The sequence below is a fragment of the Phyllostomus hastatus genome, unplaced genomic scaffold (genome assembly GCF_019186645.2).
Source record: "Phyllostomus hastatus isolate PE091 unplaced genomic scaffold, TTU_PhHast_1.1 phas_contig_58, whole genome shotgun sequence".
Taxonomy (NCBI): Eukaryota; Metazoa; Chordata; class Mammalia; order Chiroptera; family Phyllostomidae; genus Phyllostomus; species Phyllostomus hastatus.
The window spans coordinates 18,129,238-18,154,985 of NW_025333916.1; the positions used below are offsets into that span (position 1 = coordinate 18,129,238).

At 40.5% G+C, this 25,748-nt stretch overlaps 1 protein-coding gene across 1 annotated transcript in view; it reads left to right on the top strand.

The window, feature by feature from the left end:
- The window catches only part of ARSB (arylsulfatase B), a 140,844-nt gene that overhangs the window by 12,252 nt on the left and 102,844 nt on the right, over positions 1 to 25,748 (top strand). Inside the window, exons 2-4 of the mRNA XM_045848041.1 lie at positions 8,235 to 8,421; positions 13,367 to 13,557; positions 21,908 to 22,115. Coding sequence (XP_045703997.1) covers positions 8,235 to 8,421; positions 13,367 to 13,557; positions 21,908 to 22,115 — 586 coding nt within the window. The remainder of the gene's footprint in view (positions 1 to 8,234; positions 8,422 to 13,366; positions 13,558 to 21,907; positions 22,116 to 25,748) is intronic.

Sequence of the window (25,748 nt, forward strand, 5' to 3'; positions counted from 1 at the left end):
GGTGCCCATGGCCTTGGAAAACCAGATCGCACAGCATCCCTTGGTGGTGCTACAGAGCGGGCAGACTCAGTTCTCTGCCTGTGATGGATGAGCCTTCCGTCTGAGAAATTTGCACACAGCATTTATCTCCACCGGGTCTTTTGAATTCCATAAAACATTATCTTTCCTTATCCTGCTCTGTTGCCAATTGGTATATATTATAAAGTTTTTGAACCCAGGATTAATTTTCTATTGATAAACTTCTGGCGTTAACCATAGACAGACAGCATCCTTCTATGATTTGGGAGGTGGTGGGGTGTGTATGTTGAGAGAAATGCTTTCCTTTCCTGGCCTGGATATTGTAATAGCTTATCATTCACAATCCCGACAGGAAAGAGATGGCATATTCAAATTAAAATAATTTAGGGAGGTTTTATTTACACAGGGACTATATAAAAGGTGTGAATGTGTTAGGGAACCCGAGGGATAATGGAGCTGTTAGTACCCCTAGACCAGAAGGAAGGAAGGAAAGGGAACTCACCCGGACCTACAGGGAGGGAGAGTCATGTAGAGAGGGCCGCCTTCAGAATGGCCTGCATCAGAGACAGCCTGACAGCCTGAGGCGGCCACTCATCTCTCTCTTCCCTCCAATTTCCTGTCATCCCCAGTGCCTGGACCCAGTGCCAAGCCAGGGGGCAAAGGGGTCTTTTGATTTGGTCTCCACCGGTCAGATTCCCAGGGTGGAGAGGACGGAAGCAGAGGATGGATTTGGAGGCCAAATAGGAGGCATCTGGCACATTCCCCGAAGTGGGTGCCCAGTGACGTCTAGAAGAGGCATAAAGCCTCACTAGAAGACTTAAACTGGTTTTTATTTCTAAACAGCTTTTTGAGGTATGATTAACATACAATAAGCTACACATTTAAAGCATACAACAGGACAAAATTTGATACGTATATACCTGTGAAACTACCACCACAACTGAGATAGCAAACATATCCATCACTGTCAAAATAAACCCACTTTGCCTTAACATTTAAGATAATTCCACAGGTTCTTTCAGGAGGGTGTGGGAAGATATTGTGAAGTCAAGCAATAGCACCTCTAGTTTTGGAAAGACACCAGGAAAAATGAAGTTCATGACAATGTCAGAACTCATAAGAATTCTCATAGGAATGCTATTTAATAGTAACTTATGATAAATTAAAGGGAAAAAATACTGTGAGTTTGAAAGGTTTTTTTTTTTTTTTTTTGGCTGTCTCTATGTTGTATCTGTTTATTGCCATGTATCTGAAACAAAACAAGACAAAGATGTGTGCATGTGTCTGGTGGGAGTGGTCAGCACTGAATCTGAGAAGAGCAGAGATGCCAGCAGGCAGTAGTCCCAGCAGAACTCGAGATCCAGAGTTGTAGTATATGTATCTGAAGTTCATGTGCACCACGACACACTCCTGGGGCAGGCCAGGTCTCACATGCATGTCCTCTATGATGCCACCCCAGCTCCTTAGGAAAGCATGTTGAGATACAGGTGAGAGGGAGTGATATGTTGTTGATAACATTGCTTACAGTTTTTTACCATGGCAATTGCTGTGAGTTCAGTATGTGCTTGGTGATAGAACCAGGATGAGCTTTATGCTGGTTTGCTTTAATAAAAGCAAGCAAATCATTTGCAGTCACATTTAAAAAATTCTTTTATTGGTAATTGCTTGCTACTCACCTGACAGCTGATGGAGATGCCAGTGTCACAGGCCTGGTTGAAAACTGGCTCTGTCAACCTTCATTGTCCCCAGAGCCCCTCTGTTCTAGAGAAATCAGGAGTGCCCAGTGCTAGGGACAGCTGGCACCCAGTGCAGACAGAGCTGAACGTGAGACCTCAGCCCCACTTCATACAAAGAACATCTCTCTGACTAAGCCAGGGCAAGGGGAGGAGCTGTGAAGTTTTAGGGAAGGGAGAGGCTGGGCAGGCAAGGAGGGAAGCCCCTGGGGACCCCCCACTTTGTGCCCAGCAGGGGGGTCCAATGGTAGCCATCAGCACAGGAGCTGTGATAAGGGCCACACTGACTTCACTGGGCTTTGAACTTGTGAGGCAAGTTCAGGTCTCCAAGCCTTTGTATTTTTTTATTTCTTATGCCTGTATTGCCCTTGCCTGAGATTTTTGGAAGGCTGTCTCTCACTCTGTTCAGAATACTGCTCAAGTATCTCCTCCTCAGAGAGCTTTCTTTTGACATTCAATGTGAAGAATCGCTTCTGTCACGATCTCCCTCCCACTTTATCATCCTCGTGGCAGTGATCACTGTCAGATGTTGTAGTGTCAGTTCTCAGCCTTTCCAGTTTGAGGTTTTAGGGCCAATGCATGTGCTTAGAAATTATTGAGGACCCCAAAGAGCTTATAAGTTATTATACCTTTCAAAATTTACCATATCAAAAATTATGTGTTAACATAAATAACTTAAGAAAGATTATTTTCCAAAACAAAAGAATTACATGACAACAGTGACATTGTTGATATTTCTATACTTGTCTTCTATTCTTGGAAGACAGCTAGGTAGTCCCATCTGCTTCTGCGTTCAGGCTGTTACAATATATTGTTTGGTTAAAAGTTGATGAAGAATATCTGGCCTCACCAGATATGCTGTTGGAAAAAGGAGGGTTATTTTATAGCCTTTTTATATAATTTTGGATATTCTAATTTAATGTTATACCAAGATTCAACAAGTGATCATATCTTAAAGGCTAGTTGTTGCGTAGTCCTTGCACTACATACCTGGACATACCTGTGTGAGCCATTCCCAACCTGTGGGACGGAGGGTCGCTTTCTTTTTTAAGGAAAAGTTGGTCACTGTCTTTAGAAATTAATGGTTTACATAAAGTTGAATAAGAAATGCAAATAATCATTTTCATTATACTATTGAATAACCCTTTAAAAAGTCACCAAATCTTAGCCCTGGCGTAGTTCAGTGGATTGAGCATGGGCTATGAACCAAAGTGTCGCAGGTTCGATTCCCAGTCAGGGTACATGCCTGGGTTGCAGGCCATGACCCCCAGCAACTGCACATTGATGTTTCTCTCTCTCTCTATCTTCCTTCCTTCCCTCTCTCTCTAAAAAAAAAAAAAGATGTTCCTGCAATTAAAAAAAAGTCACCAAATCTTGAAAGATTATAGAAGCTCCTTTTTAAAAATATTAAATTTGTCTTTATTCCTTTTTAAAAAAATATGCATTACATTCAATATTATTTTGTATTGGTTTCAGGTGTACAGCATAGTGGTTAGACAATCACATAATTTACAAAGTGTTCCCCCCAAAATGTCCAGTAACCCCTGGTGCCATGCATAGTTATTGCAATATTGTTGCCTATACTGCCTGTGTTGTACTTCACATCCCTGGGACTGTTTTGTGACTGTTACTCCTTACTTCTGAATCCCTTCACCTGTCTTTCACCCTGTCTCCCAGCCCCTCTTCCCTGTTCTCAGTATCTGTGCGTCTGCTTCAGTTTTGTTTATTTTGTCCTTTAGATTCTGTATATAAGTGAGATCATATGGTATTTGTCTTTCTCTGACTTACTTCATTTAACGTCATACCCTCTAGGTCTATTCATGCTTTTGTAAGATTTCATTCTTTTTTGTGGTGGAGTAATGGTCCATTGTGTACATGTACCACCACTTTTTTACCCACTCGTCCATTGATGGGCACTTGGATTGCTTTCCTGTCTTGGCTGTTGTAAGTAGTGCTGCAGTGAAAATAGTGTTCTTTCAAATTAGTGTTTCTGGTTTCTTTGGACATAGAGTATACCAAAAAGTGAAATCGTTGGGTCATAAGGCAGTTTCATTTTTTATTTTTTTAAATATATTTTATTGATTATACTATTACAGTTGTCCCATTTTTCCCCTTTATTCCCCTCTACTCTGCACGCCCCCTCCTACCTACCTCCCCTCCTTAGTTCATGTCCGTGGGTGGTACATATAAGTTCTTTGGCTTCTACATTTCCTATACTATTCTTAACCTCCCCCTGTCTATTTTGTACCTACCATTTTTTCTTCTTATTCCCTGTACTTTTCCCCTGCTTCACCCCATTCCCCTTCCCCCTTGCCACTGATAACCCTCCATGTGATCTCCGTTTCTATGGTTCTGTTCCTGTTCTAGTTGTTTTCTTAGTTGTTTTTTGTTTTTTTAGGTTCGGTTGTTGATAGTTGTGAGTTTGTTGTCATTTTAATATTCATAGTTTTGATCTCCTTTCTTTTTAGATAAGTCCCTTTAACATTTCATATAATAAAGCCTTGATGATGATGAACTCCTTTAACTTGACCTTATCTAGGAAGCACTTTATCTGCCCTTCCATTCTAAACGATAGCTTTGCTGAATAGAGTCATCTTAGATGTCGGTCCTTGCCTTTCATGACTTGGAATACTTCTTTCCAGTCCCTTCTTGCCTGCAAGGTTTCTGTTGAGAAATCAGCTGACAGATTTCTGGGCACTCCTTTGTAGGTAACTGTCTCCTTTTCTCTTGCTGCTTTTAAGATTCTCTCCTTATCTTTAACCTTGGGTAATGTAATTATGATGTGCCTTGGTGTGTTCCTCCTTGGGTCCAACTTCTTTGGGACTCTCTGAGCTTCCTGGACTTCTTGGAAGTCTGTTTCCTTTGCCAGATTAGGGAAGTTTTCCTTCATTATTTTTTCAAATAAGTTTTCCATTTCTTGCTGTTCCTCTTCTCCTTCTGGCATCTCTATGATTTGGATATTGGAACATTTAAAGATGTCCTGGAGGTTCCTAAGCCTCTCCTCACTTTTCTGAATTCTTGTTTCTTCATTCTGTTCCTGAATGTTTATTTTTTTCCTTCTATTCCAAACTGTTGATGTGAGTCCCGGTTTCTTTCCCTTCACCTTTGGTTCCCTGTGCATTTTCCTTTAATTTACTTTTCATGGCCTTCATTCTTTCCTCTATTTTGCAACCATACTTACCCATTTCTGTGAGCATCCTGATTACCAGTGTTTTGAACTGTGCATCTGATAGGTTGGCTATCTCTTCATTGCTTAGTTGTATTTTTTCTGAAGTTTTATCTGTTCTTTTATTTGGGACTTTTTTTTTGTCTTGGGTGCCTGTTGCGTCATAAGGGGTGGGGCAACCCATGTTGCTGCGTTGTGGCGTTGTATGTGGGAGAGGGGTCTGAGAGGGAACAGTACTGCTTGCTCAGTTCTCTGCCAGCTTTCAGTCACTTCCCCTGCTACCCACAAACAAATTGGGCCCTTCTGGTGCTGATTCCCAGGTGGGTGGGCTTGTGTGCGTTTTAGGACTCTGTGGGTCTCTCCAACAAACTCCTGTGAGGCTGGAGTTTCTCCTGCTGCCTCAACCCCCACAGGTGTTTTCAGTCAGTGGTTTGAGGCTTTATTTCCCTGTGCTGGAACTCCGGGTTGCATGGTCTGTCTCACTCCCCACTTGTTCCTCCTGGTTTATCCACACACAAATGTGGGACCGCCAGGTCTGCCAGCTGCCACCTCACCTGGTCCTCCAGCTACCACCTTGCCGTGAGCCCTGTCCACCTTGGCTGCCCATCTCCGCTCCTCCTACCGGTCTGGATGAGTGTTTCTTCTTTAACTCCTTGGTTATTGGACTTCCATACAGTTTAATTTTCTGTCAGTTCTAGCCATATTTTCTTTTTAAGTTTGTTGTTGTCCTTCCTTTGGGTGTGCGAGAAGGCACAGTGTATCTACTTACACTTCCATCTTGGCTGGAAGTTTCCCCATTTTTAATTTTTTGAGAAATCTCTTTACTGTTTTCTGTAGTAGCTGCACCAGGCTGCATTCCCACGTACAGTGCACAGGGGTTCCCTTTCCTCCACATCCTCAATGCTTGTTGTTTGTTGATTTATTGATGGTAAGTGTGAGGTGATATCTCATTGTGGTTTTAATTTGCATTTCTTTGATGATTAGTGACACTGAGCATCTTTTCATATGTCTGTTGGTCATCTGTATGTCCTCTTTGGAGAAGTGTCTGTATAGGTCCTCAGCCCATTTTTAAATTGGATTGCTTGTTTTTTTTGGTGTTGAGGTGTATGAGTTTTTCATAAATTTTGGCTATTTGTCCCTTATCAGATGTGTCATTGGTGAAAATATTCTTCCCTTCAGTAGGTTGTCTTTTCATTTTGTTGATGGTTTCCTTTGCTGTGCAAAAACTTTTTCGTTTGGTGTAGTCCCATTTGTTTATTTTTTCTTTTGTTTGCCTTTCTCAAATATATTAGAAAAAATATTGCTAAGTGAGATGTCAGAGATTTTACTGCCTATGTTTTTTTCTAGGAGTTTTATGGTTTGAGTCTTACATTTGTCTTTAATCCATTTTGAGTTTATTTTTCTATGTGATGTAAGAAGTTGGTTTAGTTTCATTCTTTTGCATGTATCTGCCCCATTTTCCCAACACTATTTATTGAATAGACTGTCTTTACTCCCTTTGATATTCTTGCCTCATTTGTCAAACATTAATTGCTGTTGGTTTATTTCTAAACTCTGCATTCTGTTACATTGATCTGTGTCTCTTTTTATGCCAGAGCCACACTGTTTTGATTATTATAGCCTTGTAGTATAGTTTGAATTCAGGTAGTGTGATACCTCCAACTTTGTTCTTTTTTCTGAAGATTGGTGTGGCTATTTGGAGTCCTTTATGGTTCATTTAAATTTTGGATTGTTCTAGTTCTGTGAAATACACTTGGTGTTTTGGTTGGATTTGAGGTGAATGTATAGATTACTTTGGGTAGTATTGACATCTCAGTGATGTTAGTTCTTCCCATTCATGTGCACAGTACATGCTTTGATGTATTTGTATATTCTTCAATTTCTTTCTTCAGTGTTGTATAATTTTTTTAGTACAGGTGTTTTATCTCCTTGGTTAAATTTATTCCTAGGTGTTTTATTATTTTTATGCAACTGTAAAGGGGATTGTTTTTGTTAGTTTCCCTTTCTAATAGTTCATTATTGTTTTATTAAAGTGCAACCAATGTCTGAATATTTATTTTATATCCTGCTACTTTACTAAATTCATTAATCAGTTCCAGTAGTTCTCTCTCTATAGTATCATGTCATCTTCAAATAATGACAGTTTTATTTCCTCCATTTCAATTTGGATGCTTTTTTTCCCTTCTACTTGTTTGATTGCTGTGGGTACGAATTCCAGCACTATGTTGAATAAGAGAGGTGAAAATGGACATTCCTGTCTTGTTCCTGGTTTTCATGGAAACATTTAGTTTTTCCCTGTTGAGTATGATATTAGCTGTGGGTTTGTCATATATGATCTTTATCATGTTGAGGTATATTCTCTCTATTCCCACTTTGCTGAGAGGTTTTGTAAGTGGGGACTGAATTTTGTCAATGCTTTTACTGTATGTATTGATACAATTACATGATTTTTATCCTTCATCTTGCTTATGTGATGTATTATGTTAATTGATTTGCAGATATTGTAACAACATTGCATCCCAGGAATAAATCTCATTTGATTGTGGCATATGATTTTTTTAATGTATTGCTGAATTTGATTTGCTAGTATTTTGTTGAGGATTTTTGCATCTATGTTCATCAGGGATATTGGCCTTTAATTTTCTTTCTTTGTCATGTCCTTATCTGGTTTTGGAATTAGGATAACATTGGCTTCATAAAATGAGCTTGGGAGACTATTCTCCTCTTGAATTTCTTGGAATAGTTTGAGATAGGCATTAAGTGTTATGTGAATGTTTAGTACAATTCACCTGTGAAGCTATCTGGTCCCTGACTTTGTTCGTTGGAGTTTTTTGATTATTGCATTGATTTTATTGGTTGTAATTGGTCTGTTCAGATTTTCTGTTTCTTTTTGATTCGGCTTCAGAAGTTTATATGTTTCTGTAGAAGCTCCTTTTAATCAAACACTGACTTCTCACGTGCACAGAAATTGGAATAGTTTTTTCTTGATAGAGCCACACCTCTTATGATGACTACTGTTTTGCAGTAGGAGATGGAAACTTAATGGCTTCTAACATAACATCTTAGTAAATATTTCTCGACAATATCTGATGTTTGTTAGAGTGCTCTAATTCTTTTTTTCCCAAATCCTGTTTATGTCTATTAACTTAATTGAATAAGTGAGTAAAGTGCTTTCAAAAGTAGCCTTAAGCCAGTACAGGAATAGAGTTAAACGTTCCTGTACTACCCATATGTCCAGTAAGTTAGGCTGCTACTTTATCTGCTCATTGAATATGCTTCAACATCATAATTCATAATTTTATGTTTATCTTTTTAAGATCCGCACAGGTTTACAGCACCAGATAATCTGGGCCTGTCAGCCCAGCTGCGTTCCTCTGGATGAAAAACTGCTGCCCCAGCTCCTGAAAGAAGCAGGCTACACTACCCACATGGTCGGAAAATGGCACCTGGGAATGTACCGGAAAGAATGCCTTCCAACCCGCCGAGGATTCGATACCTACTTTGGTAATGGAAATGCACATGTTCCTTTAACAACTCAGACTGATGGCACCCGTCTCATAAAACACACCCAAGTGTCATCAGATGAAATACTATAACTGGAAACTTGAGCACAGAGCGAGTCAGTCAGCAGCACTGCGGGGCCACTGTCTGATGCCACCTCCATAAGCGTGCCTCGTGGTGGGCAGGACCCTGCGGAGGCAGTTACCTTTGCCAGGTGCTGCATGCCGCCGTGGAGCCTTTGGGGAACGTGTACCCTTACCTCTGAGACCATTGTGCTCTTACAGAGCCTTATTACCAAAAAGGGATAGAGAGAGATTTTTAAAAAAGAATTCCACTCAATACAAGAATATTTCCTTCACCAAGGTATGGAATATTTTTGTCTCTCCATGAGCTGTGCTCCAAAGTTTTGTTTTCTCTTTTCATAAAGATGATAGAGAGGACTCTTTTCTATTGGCATTCTTCTTCCCTTCTCTGATATCTATTTTTGAAATCACTAGATTGGGGAAGATAGACCTGAAAAATGAAGTGGGGGAGAAAGTACAAAAGGTAATATGAAGGCTAATAAAAATTATAAGTATTTTATGGGCTTGATAGCCCTATAGAAGCTAATGTGAAACGTGATGTTTGTTTTATTTTATATTTTTTCTGAACAGGTTTCATAACACAGAGGGCATGGGGCTCAGTCCTTCTTGGCTGCTGCCTTCCTCATGGCTGCAAGGTCATTCCTCAGCTCCTCTCCCTTCCTCTTGGCCTGGGTGTGTGTCCCCACCCTTTTCTTGATGAACTTCAGGGCCCTCTTGTCCCTAGAGACCTTGAGCAGCTCCATGGTGTGCCGTTCGTAGGGGACAAAGCCACACACCTCTCGGATCATCTCCCGCACGAACTTGGCATGATTGTGAGGCGCCCTCGGGGTGGCTGTGCCTCGGCTTGCTAACGTTCTGTGTCATTTTGTGGCCCTTGATGGGGCCCAGGCCCTGGGGTAGTGGAGAGCCACGGCTGCCGCTTCCCAGTGGTGGCCGCGGCGGGAGGGCCTAACGTCTGTTTTAAAACGTGCCTTCCTTACGCCTGTTATGAGCTGTGTCTTAAATAACAGCCTATTTGTTTTGACAATGGCTATATATCTTTGTCAAGTTCTTTTTCATATTGTACTTTCTATCTCACTATTTTGCTGCCTACCTCCCTTTTTATATCTTCATTTATTTTCAACTTGCCATATCCAAAAAGGAATACATACTCAACATAAAACATTTACAAATAAATACAATAAAAATGAAGATGACTAGAAAAAAGATGGAATAGTTGCTAGATACCAAATATAAAAACCCACTGCATGGTTGTAGGTGGGCTTCACATTCAACTCTGAGATTTGAGATTTTTTGTGTCCAAAACAAAAGAAAAAAAGGGTAAGTCTATAGGAGTCACATTCTTTATAAGATAAATGGAAACCAGATGTTCAGGAAGAGGAAAGCATTTTCTGGCTCTTAGACCTGAGAGAAATTCCTCCTTTGGGAGAAGGTAGGGTGGAGAGCATCCTGAATAAAATGATGGTTTTCTTGCAGATGTTCCTTGAGATATTTTCTTTTATTCAAGCTAGGGCCAGAGCACCAAAGTGGGTCTCAGTGAAAGTGATTCCATGGGGCCCAAACCATGCAGTCAGAGCACGTAGCTCTGTAGCACTCGTTGGATCCAGGGTTCAAGTTGAAATGTGAGGACATCAGACATGAGACCACGTGTGCCCTGCTCCATCCAGGTTCTCTGGCAGACTTCACTAGTCAATCATGGCTTTCTCTCTCTTTAAATTTTTTACTGATTTTAGAGAGAGAAGAAGAAAGAAAAAAGCATGGACTTGTTGTTCCACTTATTTATGCATTCATTGGTTGCTCCCCATGTGTCCCCTGACTGGGATTGAACCTATAACCTTGGTGTATTGGGACAACATTCTAACCAACTGAGATACCTGGCCAGGGCCTCTCTTGACGACCCTGGATATATCCTGAGTATCCTTACATAGCTACTAAAAATCAGGCTTGGATGTAAGACCTCTGTTATTTTGAAAATTTTAAAAGAAAAAACAGTTTGTACATCCTTTGAAAAATTTCAGTGAGGTCTTTGTTAAAATATAGGTTAGTACCTATAGTATGGAAGAGGAAAATCTATGGATATTTATTTGAAAATTTTGTATTAAAAGCCAAGTTATATGAGATCTGTCCAGAAAAATTCCAGCCATTGTTAATGTGACAAGAATGGTTTGCACGTCATCGATGTAACCTGGCAGCCAAGGAGAGTGGACTGGAATGCGCATGTGTGAACAATGGCGACTTCACTGTTCTAGTCAGTAGGGTGGCAGATGCTACTGTGTGAGCATGTGTACGGTGTCGTTGTCACATTCAAAATAAGCAAGTAGAGCAACAAATCTGCATCAGATTTTGCCTTAAGTATAAACATTCTTCCACCAACTATTCAGCTGATTCAGAAGGCCGAGCAGTGGGCAACTGGTGATGGGCAGCATCATCACAACAACACACTCACTCATGCAGCATGTCTCGTGCAGAGTTTTTTGGTGAGATATCAAATCAGCCAGGTGACTCGGCCCCCTACAGCCAAGATTGGCACCCTGTGACTTCTGGCTTTTTCCTTTGAAAGGGAAGAGATTTCAGACCATCAATGAGATTCACGAAAATATGACAGAGCAGCTTATGGCTATTGGGAGAACTGTGTGAGGTCCCAAGGTGCGTTCTTTGAAGGGGACTGAGACGTCATTGTCCTATGTACAGTGTTTCTTGGATTTTCTTCAATAAATATCTCTTATTTTTCATATCACATGGTTGGATACCTCCTGGACAGACCTGGTATATTTAAAAATTCAGTTGGACAGGAAATAGAAATGCTGTCCTTTCATCAATATTACAAAGCCTAGCCAGGGCTTAGATGAGCAGACAGATACCTGGCCTTCACACAGAGTGGAGACTTGCAGATGAGGAAGGTGTGATGATATGCAGCTGCTGTCACTGTCAGGTCTCAGATGCTCTGCTAAAAAGCAGGCAGGTGATTGTGCGGCTGCCTGCAGACCTCCGTGAATACACTACAATGATTAAATTGTACACTTTAAATGGGAGGTTTCTATGGTATGTGGATTATAGCTCAATAATGCTGTTAAATAGAGCAGCCAGAGATTTAGCTGTTCAAAAAGTATTTTCTCATTTTTCCGCAGTTTTCTGTAGGGTGCCCTTTTCTTTAGGTTCAGCACGTAACTTCACATTCGTGAATCACCGCTATCAGAAGAGTTCTGTGTGATTGTCATGTGGGTACTTGGTGTCAGTGTGGTCAAGTACGTGAATAAATAGTGCTGTTTAAGGAATCCTTCCATATATGATCTCTTTTTAGTATTTGTAGTTCATATCTCTTTCAATCAGGTATATCCTTTGCATATTTTCTCCTAAATGATAAAAAACAGTTTATGTATACAGATAACTCACCAGAAGTGAGTTTCTCAGGCTCTAATACCCAGTTTTAGTAAAATCCCCAAATAGAAGCCCTGTGTCATGACCCCTCGAAGTACCCGTATAAGAGCTGACATTATTTTTGTGGATACATTTCTTTCTCTAGTACATATTAGTTAGCAGACACATTGGATTTCCCTTTCTGTTATATATGTAGGAGAAAAATTGCCATTTAAAACGTTATCTTAAAACCAAGGTGTTCATTGGTCTTAAGAACTTTGAATTTAGTGAATCTTAGAAAAGGGAGAAATCAATTTAAAATGAATTGATTTATTGTGTAAACTGTGTAAGGCTTTTCATTGTGAGTACAGGACATTCAAACTGGGGGAAGGGCTGTGCCAGTTTTATCATCCTCATTTTAAGGTTAATAAGTAGTATTTGTCAGGAGATAGCTCCGAGTGCAGCACAGCTTATTTCTTTTTAATAGCTTTATCAAGGTGTAATTCACATGCCATACAATTCAACCAGTTAAAGTGGACAACTCAGTGATTTTTAATACAGTCACAGGGTTGTGCCGCCATCATCACAATTGTAGGGCATTTCCGTCACAGCCCAACAGAAACCCCATCCCCCTTAGCAGTCGCTCCCTCTTTTCCCCGCCAGCCCTAGGCAACCACTAACCTGCTTTTTGTCTCGAATAGATTTGCCTATTCTGATCGTTTCATATACATAGAATTATACAATATGCAGCACGACTTATTTTAATATTTTAGGAAAATATGAAACATTTGCAGAAACAACTATTTGTTGAGAAAACCCATCTCCTACCATGGTTAGGTCTGAACTGTGGGATAGGCAGTTAATGCCATTTAAATTTGGGGTGAAATTGAGATCACCATAGGTAGAAAAATCTAATCTTTGCAGTGCATGTTTTATTGTTTTGTTCTGTTATGCCTAGAAATTGTCTGTCTGGAAAGGTTTGCGTCTTTCACCAGTGGGTGTCAGCATCTGACTAAAGATGACTCCTCCTAGAGCCATTTCTGTAAATAACCTTGAAGCCAGTGTTCCAAGGTCAATGTAAACACGGTTTGATTCCTGCATTCATTTATGTGATCACCTCAGAATAAAAACTTGTAACAAATCACATTAACCACATGCCATTTTAGCTTTAAAAGATTAAGGTATTATCACTTTTACTAAATTTGAACCTGATTTTTAAAAAATGTATTTACTTGGAATCACCCACTTTGAGAGTTCCATGACAGAGCTTATGTGCTGAAGACTGGAGTGAGGAGTGCATTTGAATTTTTTTTTCCTTACAATAACACTTCAATGGCATCTGCCAGCAAATATAGAGACATTAAGAAATGGTGCTCTGATTAACCTTGTCATCTGATTAGCCTTGTCATGGGTAATCAATTGCATTAGGCAATTAAATGCTGAAACATGAGTTTGTTTAACAAGTTTTATGCCATGCTGACTACTCTCATCTCCCATTCTTGTTACAGGCTATCTCCTGGGCAGTGAAGATTACTATTCCCATGAGCGCTGCACATTTATCAACGCTCTGAATGTCACACGATGTGCTCTTGATTTTCGAGATGGCGAGGAAGTTGCAACAGGCTATGAAAATATATATTCAACAAACATTTTTACCCAAAGAGCTACAGACCTCATAGCTAACCATCCACCAGAGAAGGTGAGTCCTGCTTCTTTATTGATACCAACAGAGTGTGAAGAGAGCATCTCTTCAGATGAGCGTAGGAAGAGGCCACTGTCATCCAGGGGAAAATCCAGTACACTCTAGGGAGAGAGCTTTGGACATGGCGAACTGTGCAGTGATTGCTGCAGGGAGGGAGTGTAAGGGGACTAAGTGGAGATGGAAAAACACACAATATGGATTAAATAAAAAGCAATTTTAGAGTATACCAGAGTCAGCCCGGGAAGCTTGTTAAACAAGGAAATCCCTGGAGCCCACCTTGATCTCTTCCGTCTGAGGGAGATCCATACGTCAGCATTTCCAAGAAACTCCTCAAGGGCGATTCTGATTGAAGTGGTCCCTAGATTACACTTCGAGAAAAACTGTGTCTCTAGTGTTTTAGTACAAATATAGTTTTATTATTTGGTGTAATATGTGCATGTGCTGTAAGTAATTAGTAAATTGACATTTTTTAAATGATAGATTTAGTTACGGTTTTCTTACGGCAGACTTTCTGTCGAGAGCTCCATAAGCTTCAGGTGCAGGGCGAGCCCTCTGACTTGGTGCTCCTCCCTCACCTTCGAGGTAACGCTAGCTCTTCTGGACATTTTGCATCCCCTAATTTTAAAATCTGCTGGTCAGTTTCTACAAAAAATAATGCCTAGTTGGATTTAGCTTTCTGTACACCTGGGAAGAAAGGACGTCTTGGGGAGAACAGATGTCCTAAGAATGTTGAGACTTCCCGTCCGTAGATGGGGCATACCGATGAGCCTGTTTTTCACACTTACTGACCTGGAGTCGCTGTGTGTGTCATACGCTGCCATCTTTTGCCTCATCTCTAGGTGAAAATAGAAGAGTTTGAATGGCCTTTGACATTTTTTTTGTTAACCTAGAGTTAACCTCATGAGCTCCAGTTTAAGCAGAATTCTCTGAATTTAGCTTATAAATGCCTTTAAAATTGGGTCAGATATTTATGTTATCAGATACCAGGCTCAAAATATGGTTCCACTAAGAATGCGTTAGCATACCCATGAGGTTAGTCCTTCAACAGGACCTTGACCTAGCAAATTATGGAACGTGCTGGTTCTTCTCATTTCCTGCCCTTGGTCTCTGTGACAATTACTGAAGGTCCTCAGTGCAGATCCCAGTTTGGATTCCAGTTTATGTCCCAGGTAGATGTGGCACCTGGCTGCTGACTGCCTTTGTGACGTGGTTTCTTTGTGGCTGTCTTTCCTACCTCTACCTCTGACCAGCGCTGGGAGTTTTCCCTGGTATCCGTTCTCAGCTTTGCCCCAATTGTAGCTTTTCATCACTCTTACATACTGATGCCGTGGCTCTGCCCTGCCTGTTGCTGTGAAACATGGAGGAAATTGGACCATTCTCTCAAATATGTCAACATACACAGATTTTAAGTCTAGAGCTACACCAGTATTCATACAGTTGAAAAGGTAACTGCTAGGTAATGGGCTTAAATTTTCAGTTTCTTTCTGTATGCTTGGGATTTTGTGATACAGCTAAAAACCCAAAAGACAAGATAAGGTCTTAACGAACCTATGGTCCTTGTCTTGTCCTTTGAGGTAGGTACCACTTTACAGATAAACAAACTGGCTTAGTGAAGTTAAGTAGTAACTTGTTCAAGGTCGCAGAGCTATTGAGACTCAGAGTCAGATTTTAAACCCACGCTGTTTGACTCTGGAGCTCAGTGCACTCCCGACTCACAGTTCCTGGCCAAGACCAGAGGTCATTAGGCCCCAGGTACGAGTCATCCTGACAGTGTATGGGGTCATCTGGAAAGCCTGTTAGAGATACCAGTTCCAAAAGCTGTGATTTATCCATCTGGGGTGGGACATCGTCGTTGGTATTTAATTACCCCCCTGCCCCCACCTCCCACCAGCGAGTCTGATGCGCAGCCACTATTGACTCCCCGCAAACACGGATTGGAAGCAGAAGCCAACGGCCTTTTTTTACAGGTTCACAGTATAATCCTGTAACTGCAATATGCCTACAATAAAAATTAGTTCCCATTAAGGAACAATAGAGTATTCTCTCACAGTGCCCTAACATTAAGTGGATAAGAGGAAGCAGCTGGGGTGAAATAGTTCTTTGTGGGTGGTCTGCCTTAACTGGTATAGTGTGTGTGGAAAGCATAGGAACTGAGGAAGATTGTTGGCCCTGGAGCTCACAAGGCACCCAAACTAGGGTTACTAGTGTTTGGTGCTGCTGAGGTAACATGGAAATTGCCAGATGAGAGGGTGGCCATTTTCCTACAGTGTCTGAAATATTCTGAAGCAGTATCTAGCATTCCCAGCATCCTCAAAGTAAAGTTTCAATCATAGACATAATTGAATGAAATCGTCAATATAGCCAAGTAGTATCCCAGAAAGTTTGTTTAAAATAGCAGGTGCAGATGTTTACATTTTCAGTTCTCAGTAAAGCAATGTGTCACCCTAGTTCCAGAAGCTGCTCTTATCATTTTAAAGTTTTTCTTGGGGGGGAGGCCTTTTTTTAGATTGAATTTATTGGGGTGACTTGGTTAATAAAATTATACAGGTTTCAGATGTGTGTTTCTGTAACACATCATCTATATATTGTACTGTGTGTTCAGCCTCCCAAGTCAAGTCTCCCTCCATCACTGTTTATCCCCCGCTACCCTCTTCTCCCCCAACCCTGAATCTTACTCTGTGCTGATTTCTGAAGTGCTGTGTGTCTACACTGTAACATAGGCAACTTGTTCTAGGATGAAAATCATTAAAGAAATTCACACGAATCCACCTAAGTTAAGTTAATCCAGCTAAGTTAAAAGGTATCCCTATTTTAAAGAGCACTTGAAGGGGGGGGAAGCATATGGCGCTATTTTGCCACAGAAATGCAGTTGGTGCTACACTGGGGAGGGTCTGCTGATAACCAGTGCACATGTGTTGGGAAGCAGTGTCCTTTCTCTCTTTCTACAAGACAATTCCCTTAGTACTGACACTACAGTGTGAAAGTGACATATTCTTAAAATACCTTTTGGTAAAAATAGCGCCCCCCCCCCAACACTTTGCAGAATAAAAATAATTGTTTCCTCACACATCTGATCTACTAGAAGCTTCTTAAAGCAAATGCAAATGTCTTGTGGTAGAGCCTTACTTTCCCTGATACAATTTGGAAAGGAATGTCTTAATTTGGAAGTCAAAGATAGAGTAACAGTTTAAAAACATAGCATATGCTTTTTAAACTCATTCTTTAAGTTAGGAAAAGATACTAAAGAAATGAAAATAAGATTGTCTTCCTTACTGAGATTAATTCCTTAGCATGGTGAGGATATTTAGAGTACAATAATAGACATAAGGAAAGGAAATGAACCCCTAGCTTCTTATTAACATGCTAATAACTTTTAAGTAATAATGTCATACTTTTTATGTAATATTTAAACACTTGGTTATGGTTCGTATCTAGGATTCACCTATCTAGTCCTAAGAAACCTGGAAGGGTGCAGTCAGCAATAGTGTGAAGGGGGAAGCTGTAACTGGGTTGGTCAGGGCACGGTCCTGGGCCCAAGAAAGAGCAAGGGAGAGATCAGGGTGCAGCATAAACTTGGAGATCAGTGAAGATTGGGTTGGGTCCAGGACTTAAGTGTTTTGAGTCAGAATGTCAGTAAGGTCAGCATGTGCCCTCAGGTCTCCAAAGGCCAAGGCATGATGGGGTTAGACCTCAAGTCCATAGACAGTGAAGCAATAATAGACTCACCCCCAGGATGGTGGCTGCTTGATTTGGGCCAGCAGAGGCCCTGGCTGGCAGGTGAGGGCAAGTCCACTGGGAGGGCCTCAGGACTGTGGGTGGGGTCCTGGATGTGGTTGGAGACCCTTAGAGCCCTAGTTAATTGTTTTTCCATCGGGCCACCATATAGTACTAAGAACAGTACTCTATTAAAATTTTTTAAACTTAAAAACAGTATAGAAATGCCTCCCATTTAGCACTGTTGGGCAATGAGTTGTTTCATGAATAAAATTCACCTTGTGAATGCTGAAACTTTATTCTTACCACATTGAATAGAAATACTCTAAACTGTGTTGCATTGGTCCTGACCTCCTTAAATGGGCTGCTACACTATACATCATTCTGCCTCCTGGGGACCAAAGCTGTGCTGGGTCAGGTAAGGCTGTTTGCCCTACATGAAGTGAGCTTAGGTTACTGCTAATGAAACGGGAGGAAGAAGACTTGCTTTGTTCAAGGAATATGTTACTTAGCCACACTTGTAAGTTATTAGGGTATGGTTGTCAAGAGTGCGAAGCCTGTGATGACCTGAGACAGTCACGAGACAGGCTGGGCCGCGTCCGTAGAGGTGGTTTTCACTTCCTCTTCTCAGTTACGCTCCTTCTCAGCAGCCTGACCCTGGGAAGGTGGGCCGTTGTTGTAGTTCCATCATTTTAACCCCTCAAAAAGTGACAGCCTTGCCCTTAGCCACTAAGGAATAATGATTGGAAAGATTTTCAGGAAACTTTTTGCTCTGTTTAACGAAGTGATTAGGATAATTTCTATACTGAATGTGGATAAGGCCCTCTAGTGATGGTCCCAGAATCATCATGTGTTTCCCTGGCACAGCTGTAAGAACTCCTCCCGCCTCTCCCCGGCCATCGCCTCTAGGAGTCACTTGCCGGCTGGGACCAACCGGCCCTCTTCCCCTTTCTGTCCTTCACCCACCACGTGGGTTCCCGTGTTGCCAGTAATGGCTTGGATGAGTGCATCTTTTAAGCATTGAGGTTCCTTCCTCATTCCTCCACCCCTGCCCGCTGTAGGAAACCCAGACCAGAGGCACAAGCTCTCGTGTTGTAAGGGTCAGGCCGCTTACCTAAGTAAGGAAAGACGCTCAGATGGACCAGTGGGGAGACTAGAAAAATGGAGAGCTTTTGAGAGTGAGGTCTCTGATTCTCATACTCCAGCTGTTTGTTTCCAGATGGGGTATGGGATTGTCAGAAGTTCTGATTTTTCAAGAAAATTAAAACAAGACAAAACAAAACAGATTTTTTTTGTGATGAGTCGCGGGGACTCCCTTCACCAGGGTCTGGAGGACACAGGAGTTTCCGTGCAAGTCGTGGCTGGGGCAGGAAGTGAATGTGGAGGGGGAGCAGCGGCAGAGCTAACACAGTGTCAGGGCTTTTATTTTGGCCTGTGGGGTTGGAACTTGGAACGTTTTCCCCCAGAAATAATGTGCAGATGAAGCACAGGTTCTACATTATCATGGTTTTCATCCCATCACCTACTTCTTTAGTAAAATGGGTTTTAAAGAGATGACTTTGATATTCAACAGCTATTTCTATTTAACATTTTGATTTTGGGGAGGAAGTGTTTCTAACTGCCAAAGATCTGAACTACAAATAACCTTCTGGGTGCCTCTTTGAGTTCTATACATGAATGCTCCATACTCTATCCCAGCGATGTAGTATAGATAATTCCAAACAATTTATGAGCAATGGAGAATGGAATATGAGATCCCCATCCCCAGTCTTTCTTTTTCTCATCCATTTATAAGGTTTAAATGACTCAAATACTTTAACAGAATTATATATTTATTCTTGGATTGAACTAGTTGGCTTTTTGAGGCATTTCAGCTCATTACAGAATTCTGTAGAAGCATGAGGAAGACGGTGCCTTCAGAAAGGTTCATCAGAGGGAGAGGCGGACCTGGAACACCACTCACAGTAAATGCTGTGAATTGGCGGAGGTAGCACGGAACCAGTGTGGCACACTCCCTCATTTCCAGGGATTAAACTGGCCTTGCATTTGGTCCTAGATCAAAACTAACAAAGCATAGTATTCACTTGTGTTCTCATAAAAATACCAAAACTCTCTAACCCTCTCCTAAAAGGTGTGAATTTTTTTTCCAGATAAAGTGAAAAGTTTAAGCATCTGTTGGTACATATCCATACTATAGTAGTGGGGTTTTCCAATAGGAAATCGCTCTGCATTCAGTATGAACTCAGGCAAGTCATGTAACCTTTCTAAGCCTCAGTTACCTTGTCTGTAAAATGAATGTAACATAGAGTGGTTTTGAGTATCTAATGAAGTGGAATACATGAACTTTATAGTATCTAGCACATAGACATTTAATATACAGTTGTTATGGTTGATATTATAGTTACTTGTTTGGATCAGAGCCTTCTTGGCCATTTTAGAATTCAAGCTTTTATTTTTAATCTTTTATCTTGTGTCTTTTGTTACATTTTTAACATCTTTATTGAGGCATAATTTCCATACCAAAAAATTCAGCTATACTTAAATATACAATTCAACAATCACTCCAGAGTTATGCAACTTTCACAGCCTAAGTTGAAAACATTTTCATCACCACAAAAACAAACTTTGCACCCATTAGCAGTCACTCACTATTCTTTTCCCCAGCTCCCTGCAGCTCCAGGCAACCACTGACCTGTGTCTGTATCCAGTTATTGGCCTCTCTGGACATTTTATATAAATGGAGTCATACTGTATGTGGTCTTTTGTGACTGGCTTCTTTTACTTGCAGGAGGTTTTCAAGGTTCATCTCTATTGTACATATGTTAGTACTTCAGTCCTTATTTATAGCTGATACTATTTCTTCTATTGTTGTATATTACTGAAAACACACGATTTTGTTTACCTGTTATTAACTGGTGGGCATTTGGGTTGTTTCTACTTTTTGACTATAATGAATAATGTTGCTATGAACATTCATGTACACATTTTTGGGTGGACGTAAGTTTTCATTTTCCAGGAACTGAAACACTGGGCCATATGGTAACTGTATGTTAAACAATTTCAGGAACTGCCAAATTGTTTTGTAAACTGGCTGCACCATTTTATCTTTATTCTCAGCCACACTTGTTATTTTCCGGGTTTTGTATTCTAACCTCCTAGAAGGTGTGAAGTGGTATCTCAGAATGGTTTTGATTTGCGTTTCCTTAATGACTAGTGATGTTGAGCATCTTTTCGTGTGCTTTGGCCATTTGTACATCTTCTTTGGAAAAATGTGTAGTCAAATTCTTTTCCCATTTTGTAACTGAGCTAATTGTCCTTTATTATGGAGTCATAAGAGTTCTTTAAATGTTCTTGATACAAATCCCTTATCAGATATATGATTTACAAATATTTTAACCCATTTTGTGAGTTATCTTGATATTACTTTCGTTAACTGATAAATCTGGACCTCTGTATACTTAACACATTGTATGCGGGAAACATATTTATAGGTTTTACGTTGACTGGTAGTAGAGCGCGGGACAGTATTAATATGTTTTTTATAGACTAGCAGTAGAATGCGGGTAACCTATAAATACGTTTATTTTTATACTTTTTTATTGCTCTAAAGGGATGCTAACATGCAGATACACGAATTCCAAAGGACAAAATTTGGGTCTCTAACACATACACTGGTGAATTATGTATGTACTTCCGGGTATAATGGTAATCTATTCAACTGCGTAGAGTCATCCCTTCACACAGTTCTCTGCCTCGCCACGCATTCAGTGCGACTCTAGCAATCGGAAAGGGTGCACACTTCACAAAATCTTTGTAATTTTGATCAAAGTGACATTATTTCCAGAGACATGAGCCAATTTGATGATGAAAGTGATGAAGAATTGTGTGTTGATCATTTATCGGATCTTTCATGTGATAGTGATATTGAAGATCATTCAGAATTGGAAAGTGACAGTGAAAGCGACAGTGAAGATATCCCCCACCTATAAATTTTACTCGCAGAACTATATCTTCAAGTTCTGATGAAAGTGAAGACAAATGGTCCTCGACTGATGAACCTCAGTGCTTGAAGATTATCAATGGATATGCATAAACATGTGACTACGAAAATTATCAGTACCGGCCAAAAAAAAAATTGCTCAAAAGCAATGTTGGGTTTGCACAGCACACAAAAAACGAAGTGAAACAAGTTACATGTGTAAACATTGTGAGATTCACCTTCACAGGGGAAAGTGTTTTAATGATTATCACACAAAAAAACACTACTAAAACTTCATTCTTTCTTTTTTTACATTCTTGTTTTACATATTGCACTTTTTTCAAAATATTTTCAATAAATCAGAATTTTTACATATTTTATTACTTCTATTTCAATTTCCAGTAAGTTTTCCAGTATTTGTTTAAAATTTAAGAAAAATAATTCAGTATACATTTTATAGTAAATCACAAAAAGTTTTATTGAAAAAAATATGTAAAACTAAAGTTATTGTAATTTTACTGAACGTTGCCATTTGCGCAAAAAATTAGCAAAAGTGGCCCGAGCCACCTGTTAGCACGCAATAAAAACTACCCACAAACAATGTGTTAATGCTCCCATGCCCTCTTGACTGATTTGCACACACTCTCTTTCCAGCCTCTGTTTCTCTACCTCGCTCTGCAGTCTGTCCACGAGCCCCTCCAGGTGCCCGAGGAATACCTGAAACCGTATGACTTTATCCGAGATAAGAACAGGCATCATTATGCAGGGATGGTGTCCCTTATGGATGAAGCAGTGGGAAATGTCACCGCAGCCTTAAGAAGCCGTGGGCTCTGGAACAACACAGTGTTCATCTTCTCCACAGGTAAGTCTGTCAATAAGAAAATCATCTCTTGGCAAAGCTTAGGACATGGTGTTCGATAAGTGGAATGAAGACGGATTGGAGCACTTAGCAGTTCCTTATTAAAATAGATGCTAACTGCCGGAGTGGAGCCATGATCATAATGCAGAGAAGGATGTGTCTAAGGAAAAAGAATTATGGGTTTCCCCACCTTCCTTCAAATATTGGGATATTCTTGGAGCATGCTTGAAAACAAGTGCTTTCTGAGAAAGTACGAGTGGGCATCACTCGTACGCAGGGCAGCTGGGCAGTGAATCCTCGGACTGGCTTGTTTTCAGCCATGTGGACGGCCAGGCTCTGTCAATAGGACTGTTGCTGACTACGGGGCGGTGCAGGGGTCTCTGTATCAGTGCAGAGAGACAGATTGTAACATTGTGAAGACGGACAAGAAGTGGAGCCATTTAAATCTAGGCTGGTGTCTCCAAGTATGGATTTTTTAATATTAAAATTTTATGACAATCCAAGTTATCTATGTTGATTGTGGGGGAAAAAAGAAATTTTATGAAAATCATTTTTATTATGGCGATGTCATTCTGGCTTGTAATCTGTTATCTATGTGATCCCCACCCTGCTCCCCTCATTAGACACAGTTTTCTGTAATTGCCTGACAGTGTGCTTCCGGTGTAGATCTTGGTGCCTTCATTATGTTGAGTACTCAGAGAGCGCTTTCTGCCTGAAAACGCAGATCCTTTTTCATGGGGAATTTTCTTATACTATTTATATCAGAGTTGTGTGGCCCTCCATCCCACCTTTCTCCTAGCCTGCTTTTATAAATCACCTATTATGTGGATGTTGGATTAATCCTCTAGTTTTGTCGTTTTCTTACTCTCCCAATTTTTTAAAATTTTGCTTCTATTTGGGGAGTTTTCTTATTTTTGTTTTGTAACTATTCTATTGCATTCATTGCAAGTACAATTGTTTTTAATTATCAAATATTCTTTCTTGTTTTCCAGTAATCCTTTTTTTGTGAAGTTTTGTTTTCACTTAATGGCTGTAACAATGTATTTCTCCAAAGCCTGTGCTCTTAGTCATTGTGTGTGTGTGTGTGTGTGTGTGTGTGTGTGTACATACCTGTATTTTTAAGTTTGCTGTTACCCCCAACATTGTCTTTCTTCCTTCTAAGGTTATTTGTATCTCTGTTTTGGGCTGCCTTTCATGAAGGAGGCTTTCTCAGATTTCTAGTGTTGCTTGGCTAAAACCTGAAAATTTAACGGGGGACACCATGATGAGGTCGAGGTTTGTAATCTGGTGAGTTTTACCGGAAAGTGACTGTGTAAGGAGTGCAAAGTGGCATGTTTAGGGATTAATCTGGTTAGTCTACTCAGAGGGTTGTTTTGCTTTTAATCAGGCATGCTTATTGAATCTAGCATTTATTGTGTGCTTGCTACGAGCAGGACGTAGTTCTAAGAGCTTTGCATGAATTAGTTCAGTTAACCCTCCCAGTAGTGCTCCTGCAGGTGTGAGAACTGAAGCATAAAGAGGCCAAGTTAATCTGCCCAAGGTCACACAGCCAGGCAGAACCAGGCGTCACCCTTTCTGGCTCCATTGCAGTCTCCTGCCTCTGAGGTGATGCAAATGATGATCTGGGTGCTCTTAACAGACCTCACGGTAGAGCAGAACTCTCTCCACGGTGTGCTGCAGTGCTGAGCTATCCAGGAGTCTGGCAGGGCCAGCCAGGGGCCGCTCCGAGCGGCCTCGTGCGGCAGCTTCAGTGCTGTACATGCACTCCGATTTTCTAAATGCGCCCTGTTGTGAAAAGGGTTGCTAGAAGATAACATTTGTCTTTCCCCCCAACTTACTCTTCAGAGAAGAGGGAGACATCTTATACACAAGTCCTTACAGGATCTCTCATATCTGAGAGTCTTTCTCAATTGGCTTTATTTTGAACAGCCTGCTAAAGCACATTGATCAGTGTTGGTATTGAAAGCTTATGGAGATCACTCACTAAAAAATTCTTAAAAAAGATACCAAGAAATTTAATACTGATTTAGTAATTTTTCCTGGGAAGTGATCTCACAATCGTAAGAATTGGAAGTGATGAGTTTATGAAACAAGTCTGTGTCGTAGAGACAGCAGTGACACAATTTAGAGGTAACTGATTTTCTGGAACACAGGTATGCAGTGCGCAAGCGGATCACACATAGACGGAAAGGTGCTCCGACAGAAGCGAGGATGGCAGCTCTGGGACACTGTGAAAAGTCTCACAGTGGCCCCTGTGACAGCAGCTATTGATATAAAGTAGGCATGGGATGAGATGGAATAAAGTTTTCTTGTGATGTGTGAAAATGGGGGGAAAAGCTATGTTTTAGGATCTTTTATTATAGGATTTCAAATATGTACACATAACTATTTTAAATAGACATTTCACTATTTCATAAATATTTTTATTATATTTATTCAAGTCAGCAAAAGTAGTTTTGGGTGCTTTTTACTAGGAAAATGGGGATTACCTTATAATAAGGTTGTCTCATTCTGACACTATGATTTATTAATAGATATATTAATCTTGGACCATCTTTGCTTGTTGGGCTAAATCCAACTTGATCATATATATGCATTTTTATTATTCTGCTTAATTCAATTTGCTAGAGATTTATTTAGGATTTTGGTATTCATTCAGAAGTGAAAAGTAGGGTTGGTGGCTTTTTTTCTCTCTGTCCGGTTTTGTTGTCTTGGTTATGCTCACATAATAAAATAGTTTGGGCCCTGGCCAGTGTGTCTCAGGTGGTTGGAGCATTGTCCCATACACCAAAAGGTTGTGGGTTCAATTCCCACACATGCCTAGGTGGTGGGTTTGGTCCGTTGGGACCATAAAACAGGCTACCAGTCGACGTTTCTCTCTCACATTGATGTTCCTCTCCCTGTCTCTCCCTGTCTTCCCCTCTCCCTAAAATCAGTGAGCGTGTCCTTGGGTGAGGATAAAAAAAATAGTTTGGATGGTTTTTCCATTTTTTTCTATGCTCTGGAACAGTTTACAGATTGTTTGAAAGATCTTTCTGGTTAAGCTGGTCCCTGAAACCTTTTCTTGAGGCTTTTTTCTTTTAATTATCTCCATAGTTTAGATGTTTTGCTGAATTATATCTAGGTGTGGGTCTTTAAAATATTTTAAAATTAATTTTGCCTGAAATGTAGTGAGCCCTTTGATCTGCCTGCTGAGATTATTTTTCACTCCAGGAAGTTTGCCTTGTTCATATTTTAGTTTATTGCTTTTGTTCTGCCTGATTTATTTCTCAAAAATATCTTTAATTAGTAGGTTGAATCACTGACTCAGCATTTCTCTTGTCGTTTTCAGCCTTCTGTCCTTTTTCTCAGTCTTCTGGAGCTCCTCTGCATTACCAGTTAGACGTTTTTGCGATTTTAATTCTGCTCTTTGACATCTCCGATGTAGGTTATTACTGATTTTGCTTTCAGTTTCTTTGCAATCCTGTGTTTGCCTCAATCAGTTCTCTTTTCTTCTGAGGTTGTTAGTAATAAAAATGGCCACTGTCTAAGAAATACTCACTCCATGCCCAGGCCCGGTGCTCATGCTTTGCCTGTACTTTCTCTTTACTGGGCATGCCGTACGGGTTAAAGCTCAGTGTAACCTTGTGAAATGGG